The 8,565-nt window shown below is 65.7% G+C and overlaps 1 protein-coding gene across 1 annotated transcript; it reads right to left on the minus strand.

The window, feature by feature from the left end:
* Positions 1-3,103: 3,103 nt before the first annotated feature.
* On the minus strand, positions 3,104-8,338 carry LOC102735760 (lysine-specific demethylase PHF2). Its single transcript, XM_081802713.1, has 5 exons — positions 8,029-8,338; positions 6,764-6,859; positions 6,196-6,305; positions 5,538-5,892; positions 3,104-4,976 (listed from the first exon to the last, which is right to left on the minus strand). Exons 1-5 carry the CDS (start codon positions 8,258-8,260, stop codon positions 4,888-4,890), a joined length of 882 nt encoding a protein of 293 aa, XP_081658839.1. The 5' UTR covers positions 8,261-8,338; the 3' UTR covers positions 3,104-4,887.
* Between the last annotated feature and the right edge of the window lie 227 nt (positions 8,339-8,565).

Consider the following 8,565-nt stretch of genomic DNA (forward strand, 5'->3'; position numbering starts at 1 on the left):
AGGATCTCAGGAAAGGCGGCCACTCTGGCAGCACGGACTTCAATAGGAATCTCACACCATCGTTAACCACTGGGAATTACTGTGAAGCAGACTTGCTTTCACAGGCCTGGGAACCAGCCTGAATTTTTACGCCAGTAGCATCCTTTTGTAAACCCTGGTTGGCGAGCCCTCTTGATTCTCCTTCCTACACCCAAGGAGGGCAGAGACCCCCTGCAGTGGATCTGCCTCAGTGTCCCTATCTGCAAAGAGGGCTCTTTGCTCAGGGCTGTGCAGAGGTGGGGTGGGCAGGGCCCAGAGGGCCTGCAGCCTGCACAACTAGAGACCCTCATGGTGGAGGGGAGAGCCAGGGGAGGGGACGGCACGGTGCCCTTTACACGGCTCCAGGTGCCACAGCGTGGCCTGGCCCTGCTGCCCTGCCCAACTTTGGGGCCGCTCCCCTGCATTTCGGCCCCCTGCTCCAGCCATCCTCAGGTGGCACCCCACCTTGTCCCCACCTCAGGGCCTTTGCACAGCAACCCCCTTCTCTCGCAGAGCTCCTCCTCCTGGGGCCCAGGAACTGTCCCGCCTGGACTTGAACCCCAGTTCCACCAGCTGCGAGACTGCGTGCCTCAGTTTCCCCATTGGTAAGACAAAGACAGTGCTAGGACCTTCCACAGGGGACAGCAGCGAGCGTGAACGCACCAATGCGGGGCTGGTGCGGACACCGGCCCTGGCACACCGGCTGCTTACGTGGTTTAGGATGGTGCGGACGTCCCTGCACTGCAGCGCGCTGACCACTCACTTCCCGGGCCGTTGCTGTTCCCTAGGCCGGCAGTTGCACCGTCGCCCCGGGCCGCAGCAGAGCTGAACTCAGGCTTCCACCGACCGCGGAGCCTGGTTCCCGGCCCTCCCCTGCCCCCTGGTGGTCACTCTCGGTATTGCCCCCAGGCACCAAGGGGGACCCTTCGTGCCCAGTTTGGGACTGGCTCCTCCCCAGGCTCCAGGCACCCAGGGGGCGGCCGTGCCCACAGTGCTGAGCTCCCACCTGCACGGACGCAATGGGGACGTGTGCCTACCGGGCCTAGGGCCAGGGTGGAGGGGCCCCCCGGGAGGGAGTGTTCAGGGAGGGGCTCCCAGGGGAGAGGAGCCCTGGGGCAGGACAGAGTCCCAGAGGGACGCCTGCTGCCTCAGGGCCTTTGCTCATGCTGCTAAAGACATCTTCCTCCCCCAGGCGCTCCAGGGAACCTCTCAGAAGCCCCTTGTACCTGGCGTGTGAGCGGCGACGGCGCTGGCAAGGCCTGGGCTCTCCTCCAGGTGGGGAGCGGGCCCTCCTCTGAACGCGGGGACCTCCTCGGTAAAACGGGCTTCTCGTGGGCCTCGACGATGGCTCCGGAAGGTTCTCAGCACAGCGCCCGGCACACAGCCGCTGTTTGCGACCACGGAGTCCGGCTGGACCTCGACCGCTGGGGTCGGGAGCGGCGTGGGCCTTTCCAGGCGCTGGGGCACCGGACGCCGCCCGTGCCGGCCAGACGGACCAGGCCCCGGCAGACGACGCGGCTCCAGAGAGGGCGGGCGTGCAACCCGGTGTCTGCTCTTGCCAAGTGCACGGCGGGCCGGGCCGTCTCCGGGGCGGGGACTGCGGCTCCCCGCCGGCGCTCCGCTCCGCGGCCCGCGTGCGCTGGGGCCGGGGGCGCGGGGAGCGGCGAGCGACGGCGTCGCGTCGGGCGCCCGGGAGCGCGGCCGCGGCGCGGGGCTCTGGAGGAGCGAGACGGGCCGCCCGGCCTCGTGGCCTCGTGGACCGGGCGTGGCCGCGGCTCTGGGGGGGGGCCTCAGCCTCGGGCCGCGAGGCCGTCCCGCGTGCTGGCGGCAGAGAGCCCCGGAGCCGGCGGTGGAACGGGGCCGGAGGGAAGCGGCGCGGCGCGAGAGCCAGGCCCTCCGTGGGAAGGGACGAAGCGGCGTCCCGGGGGCCCATGCGCGGGCTGGCCGGGCCCCCAGAGCGGTCCCTCCAGGCCTGCGCTGTGAGGAGGTGGGCCGTCGGGCAGGGGCTGGTTTGCAGGCTGTGCTGGGCGCTCCCTCGGGACCCCCCTCCCACTTCACTGTCTGGGGCTGTCAGCGTCCCCTGGAGAAGGGAGGAGACCCCGCAGGTCGCGGCAGCTCCCGGCCCCCGCCGCCCTGGCGCAGGCACACGCAGCCAGGGACCATGTGGGGACCTCACATAGGCGGCCGCGCCCCGGTGAGGGCACAGGGTTCCCGGCGTGCAGCCCAGGTCCGGCCTGGGGCCGAGGGGATGCTGAGTGGCACCTGGGAGCCTCCCCCCGGCCCTGGGCCTCAGCCCCCAGCCCCCAGCCAACCCCTGAGGGTCCAATCCCGACAGCCGCGCGAAGGTGGGGGACCCAGCAGCAGCCAGATGGCCCAGCCTCCAGGATGCGGGCCCAGGCACCCGGCGGCTGTGGGGTGACAGTGTGGGGGCCCCCGGAGGGGCCGCAGGGTAAATTCTGGCTGGATCTGGGCTGGGATGCGACAGCTGCAAGCAGGGTGAGCGCCCGGGCCGGGGGTGTGCAGAGGTTACCGCGTTGTGTGGGATCCGGCAGAGAGGACTTGGGCGGTCGGGTGCTCCGGGAGAATGCCACGTCCAAGGGCCCAGCCATGTCTGAGATGCCCAACAGAGGGGCAGCCCCTTCCGGGCAGGAGGACAGGTGCCCGGAGCGCCCACCCTGACCCACCCTGAGCTCCCCTGAGGTCCTGGAGGCGCTCAGCCGCAGTGCGGGCTAGAGGAGGTCTACCTGGATGGAGGCAACCAAAGCTCAGTCGGAAGAAGCAACAAGGGCACCGGGTTCTACGTTGTCTGTGCCCCGTAACACATGGCACACGACACACTGCCAGCAACAGCCCACCTGAATACACCGCCCACTGATGCCCTCAGCTGTGAGGGCTGGAGGCTCCCGGGGACGCTCCCGCAGGCTGGTGCGGGGCACTGTGCCTCTGGGCCGCAGGGCAGGGCGTGCTTTCCGAGGAGAATGCTGGCCGCCCCACCGGGCCGGGCCGCCAGCCCCCGGCGCTCCCTCCCACCACCCCCACCGCAGGAGTAGACGCTGCCGGGTGAGCAGGAATGACACAGACATGGTTCTGTACAAAACCTGAAATATTTTTACTCTTTTAAAACTTTGATCTAAGCTGTCTTAGATCTCATGGACTCGATACAAGAGTAATATGAATTGGGAAATAAAACACTTTAATAGCCACGGTAAACTTTGTTAGAAATGTACATGTTGCCAAATAATAATAATAATAAACTTTAAAAAATAAAAGAGAGAGAGAGAGAACAGCTTGATGGCCGGGTTAGAGTATATAAATGTTCAACGAGGACGGGAAAGGAAGCCTCGGGGACGCCGGGACGGCACAGCGGGCGCGGCCGGCGCCCAGCGAGCTTGCCCGCCAGCCTTGGGGCCGGGCCTCGCGGACTCGGCGCCCAGGGACGGGCGTATAAACCAAGCTCATAAGAAATGTACAAATATAAAAAGCTACAAACATTAATAAATTACAGCATCACAAAACACAGAAACACTTCACAAGGTGCTAAGTAAAATAACTGCATCCCCACCCCCTTCGCCAACGAGAAGGAAACAAAGAGCTGGCGTCCGCGTGGAGGCCTCTCCCATCTCGCACGGCTCGCTGCCGCCCAGACAGACAGAAGACTCCAGGGACACGTGTTTTTCAGGCAATACCTTAGTTCCTAAAAGAAGAAAGTAACACCAACGGGAACAGTAAACAGAAAGAAGGAGGCAAACCCAAGTGTTCGTCATACTCGGCAAAAAACTCGTATAAATGTTAATGACAGACTCTCTAGAAAGAAATCCCTAAAGATACTTTTACTCTTATAAAAAAGAAGTTATTTAAAAAGCTATTTACACGCTACATTCTATGAAAAATATGCTTCAGGAGATACATCTAAAATTAAAATACAGGATTGCCTGAGAAACAACTCCAGCCCCTCCGTGTCGACGGGCGGACGTTCGGTCTGGGGTCCACCCGGGGACTCGACACAAAACACGGACAGATGACAAGACAGACGTGCCGGGCCCCACGTCCTCGGGCCGCCCCGTCGCCATCCACCCCGCCAGGCGGGGTGCCTCAGCTGAGAAGTGCTTCTCGGAGTGTAGCCCGTGGGGCAGCGTTGGGCCCACCCTCATGGCTTAGCCCGGGCCACCAGGCCCCACGTCACGGCTGGGCCCGACCCTTCAGGGGAGACCCCATGATGGCGCCCCCACCCACTAACACATGGACCCTGCTGCCGGCCCCAGCGTCCCGAGAAAGACCCTGGCCATTCAGGGCACAACACCCACCATCCGGCCCGCCACCCGCCGGCCGGGGAGCACAGAGGCCCCTCTCCTGGCCGGGCCGCACACTCTCTGGACTGTCTGAGAGTCACTTGGGAAGAGTAGGGGGGCACATAATACCCCATTTTCTCCTCCTCTTCCTCTCTAGTGTTCTTTGCCTTTTTTAAGCCTCTGGAGGCTACCAGCCTGTGGCCAGCTCAGACTCTGGGCCTGGTGAGCATTGGCTCACTCCTTCCTCGAAGGACTCGTGCTCCTGCAGAGCTGCAGAAGCCCTGTGATCACACCCACACTCAGGGGTGCCCGGAGGCTCTCCTGAAACTGGAATGGTCCTCAAACAGGCAGGGCCAAGTTTCGGGAACTGGTCACTCTAAGCAACTTGAGAAAGGACGTCTGTCCACATTGGTGAGCTCCGCCTGCTGAAGCAACAGATGCTCGTATGGGGGGAGTGGTGGCCGGGAGGGGGCCAGGCCCTCCCCCGGGTGAGGCAGCGTGGCCACCCTCCTGGGGGCTGATGTTCTAGCGGGGCTCCGGGGGTCCTGAGCGGAGCAGAAGGATCCTGGCTTTCCAAACTTTAAAGGAGCAGTTTTCCGTTCCGATGAATTTTCAAAATTTTTCCAAGCCTCTGCTTGGCGGTGGCCATGCCCTTCTTTGTACGTTTTCCTGGAGGCAGACGAGAAGACAGGAAAATGCCAGGTGAGCGAGAGGCCAGAGGAGCCCCTCCTGGAGTCCCCACCCTCTCCAGAAGACGGGCCTGCGGGGCCTGAGCCTGCAAAACCACCAGCGGCCAACGAAGTGCCCTGCTTAGAGGCTGCAGCGACCAGGACGGGGGACAGCATTACTCCAGAGTGAGGCCCGTCCCACCTCCTGGCAGGAGCCACACTCCTTGTGTCCAAGGCCGAGCACACTGGGGGCCTGGGGGTGAGAGTGGGGGCATCCAAGGGACCTAGTCGGCAGTCCCACCGCCAAATCGCCCGGGGGAGCCTGGAACCCCTCAGCAAACTGCTGACCACACCCCGACTTCAAGCCAGGCCCCAAAGCCGAGGCCACCAGACCAGCCTCAGCACTGTGAGTGACCGCAGCTTTCCATCTTGGAAGGGACTTTCTTGCACATGCTGGCCACGTGTGTGGCTACAGACACGGGGCCACGGGGGACGGGGCAGGCCTGTGGGCACCTACGGCACGCCCCAGAGCAGGGCCGCTCAGGGCACGCGCACACGGTACCTTTGGCAGCGGTGTTGTTGGGGGATGATGCAGAGGGCCGCCTCTGCGAGAGGAAGACCCCAGGGGCCATGGGCTGGGAGGCACGGCCAGCCTGGGCCCCTGCAAAGGCTCCGGCCGCGGTGTACTCGTGGTCTGCCAGGCTGCTGCTGTGTGCCTCGGGCGGGGGCTCGGGTGAGCTGCCCTCCTGTGAGGCCTGGCTGCTGGCCGTGCTGGTGGAGGCCGGGGTGGTGGAGGCCGGGGTGGTGGAGGCCGGGGTGGTGGAGGCCGAGGTGGTGCTGGTGGAGGCCAAGGGGGAGGGAGTGTTGGGAGCCAGCTTCCTTTTGGTGTTCTTCTTCTTCCTGCTCTTCTGCTCCTCCTTTGAACAAAGCGCACGGGCCGGCTTCAGCCGCTGAGGAACTGGACCCAGCAGCAGCCAAGCCCCACCCCCATTCACCACGAGCCCCAGAGCAGCGCTGGGGCCCGTGTGGGGACCAGCGTGCCCCCTGCGTGAGGACAGGTGGCACTCAGCTGCAGGGGACATGCCCCCCCCCGGCTCTGAGCTGCCAGGGGACGTGCTGCTGCTCCCACCTCCCCAGCCCGCCACTCCCGGGGTCAGCAACACTCGGTGTCCCCAGGCCTGTGACAGCTCCCAGCCTGGGCGGGCTGGGCCCCTCCTCACCTGCTGGGACAGCTTGGCTGCGGCAGCTGCCAGCCCAGTCTCGATGGAGGCCACTCTGGTGCCCTCACGCACAGGCCTGTCCTGCCTTGGAACCGATGGGCCGACCCTCGCTGCAGGAGAGAACACCCGCCTGCTTGGAGCGGCTGCCCAGCCCCTGAACCCCCCTCCCCAGCCCCCTCGGCCCTGTCCCAGTCTGTGCCCGAGTCTCCGGGACCCTTCACAACTCAGGGAGGGTCAGCATGAGCCCCGACGTGAAGGGCCCCCATGCCAACAAGACGGGAGAGAGCAGGAAGGGGGCACACAGACGGTGGACGAGACCCCCACCCATGGGCTGCCGTGACCCAGCCAGGGGCAGAGATGGCCTTCCTAGGGCTGCTCATTCAGGACAAACCAGGTGAGGGACCGGCCCCACAGGGAGCCCCCCATTGTCCACCCCACTCGCAGGAGCTGGGGTGCCTTTGGGGAAAGTGCTCCCGGAGGCAACCAGCCCCACCAGCCCCCCTCACAGAGCCAGGGCCGCAGCCTGCAAGCCCGAGGGACGGGCGGGGGACACACTGCCCAGCTCTACCTGTGGGGCTGTAGGGAGCGTCGTCAGAGCCCTTCCTCCGCTTGGACCGGGACTTGAAGACGGGACTGTCCTCGTCAGACTCCAGGGAGGGGTAAACTAGGGGGGCAGGGGCAGAAAGGCCTGAGCCAGTGGCACCATGGGGGACGGGGGCTTCAGGCAGCCAGCCGACCTTGTGAGCCACTGTCCCTCGGGCACCGCTGCCACACACTCGGGCACGGGCGGCCCCAGAACCATCCGGCCGAGGGCCCCCCGAGACCCAGGGAGAGCAGGGGCTGGCCAGACAAGAGGCCCCAGCAACCCCCACGGGCACTGCCCCAGCCTGGCTGCAGCGTCCCCTGTGCTTCCCAGAACGCCCCCTTCTCTGCTGCTGGGACGGAGGCTGCCATCCCAGCGAGCCTCCGAGGAGGGAGCCCCACTAAGCTGCGTCCTTCCATCGGGGCCCGCCCTGCCCCCACAGGAGTCCAGAAAAGGCGCTCACTGCTGTCAATCTGTGTCCAGCAGCCGGGGCCGGGCCAGCCCCCCTTGGGAGGGCTCTCCGGGGGCAGGAGTGTGAGCTCGGGGCATCCTACACATCCCTGCGAGGCAGGCCGAGCTGTGCAGGCAGGTGCGCACTCCTGGCCGCCCCTCCCCCGGGCAGCCTGGAGCGCCCCCTGAGGGACAGCCTGGAGGGCTGTGGTGGGGGTGAGGGGTCATGCCCTCAGGGTCCCTGCTCTGTCCCCCTCAGATGTGGGCCACCGGGGGCCTCGGTTGTTATTCACACAGAGACACACAGGGTGGATGGGTCTCAACGTGTCTGCACAGCCGCGTGGGGGATGGCAAGACGGGCGTGGACCCTCAACCCAGCACGCCCCCTCCTAGGTCCTTGCCCGGGGGCACCACGGCCACACAAAACCCCTGCACCAGTGAGCACGGCAGCAGCGTCCACAGGGCCAAGAGGAGGAAGCCACCAGGCGACTGCAAGCAGCCGACGGTGAGCACGTGTGGCCGCCCGCGCTGACCGGCTGCGCCGTGATGAGCCCGTGAAGGACCGCCTGCACCCAGGACACGATGCACGCCGACGGGGGGACTCGGGGGCCAGGGAGGGTTCCCTTCTGGGTGGGGACAATGGCGCACCCTCCACTGAGTTACGTGCTTCTGAAGGCGACCTTCCCATCTCCTAAAGAAGGGCCAGGGCCTCTGCACGAGGCTGAGCCCCAGCAGCACCGCCGAGAGGCCCCTCCCAGGGGGGCAGGCCGGAGCCCGCCCGCACCCCCCACAGGGCTCACCGTAGTCCGAGTCCTTGAAGCAGGCGTCCAGGTGGTCCTGCTCCTCCTCGTAATCGTCCAGGTCCACGCTGTTCTTGGCCGCCCTCTTCAGCAGCCGCTTGCCCGCACTCTTGCCGCCACCCCCGTTCTTCCGGGCACCGTGGGCCGCCAGTGAGCTGCCCTTGGCCTGGCTGGCGCCCCACGTGGTCTGCAGGCAGGAGTCAGAGGCCTGCAGGTTGGCCATGGACAGCATTCCCTGAATGGCTTCCTGCGTGCTGGGGGAGGCCGGGGGCTGGCTGGAGGCACAGAGAGATAGGCACTCAGCCCACGGCCCACAGCCCACAGCTCTCGGCCCACAGCCCACAGCACTCAGCCCATAGCCCACGGCCCACGGCCCTCAGCCCACAGCCCACAATCCACGACCCTCAGCCCTCAGCCCACAGGCCACGACCCATAGCCCATGGCCCAGCCCACACTCCACAGTCCACGACCGTCAGCACTCAGCCCACAGCCCACAATCCACGACCCTCAGCACTCAGCCCACACAGCCCATGGCCT

Source organism: Leptonychotes weddellii, chromosome 14 (assembly GCF_054177405.1).
Source record: "Leptonychotes weddellii isolate Sample4059 chromosome 14, ASM5417740v2, whole genome shotgun sequence".
Classification (NCBI taxonomy): domain Eukaryota; kingdom Metazoa; phylum Chordata; class Mammalia; order Carnivora; family Phocidae; genus Leptonychotes; species Leptonychotes weddellii.

What these genes read in the sequence shown, in the direction of transcription:
- LOC102735760 (XM_081802713.1), bottom strand. Translation starts at nt 8,260, where the DNA reads ATGCTGTCCATGGCCAACCTGCAGGCCTCTGACTCCTGCCTGCAGACC. An exon ending in CGCTCCCTACAGCCCCACAG is followed by an intron (nt 6,306 to 6,763) that starts GTAGAGCTGGGC and finishes TCTCTCCTGCAG; the next exon opens with CGAGGGTCGGCCCATCGGTT. An exon ending in CAACAACACCGCTGCCAAAG is followed by an intron (nt 4,977 to 5,537) that starts GTACCGTGTGCG and finishes GTCTGCCTCCAG; the next exon opens with GAAAACGTACAAAGAAGGGC.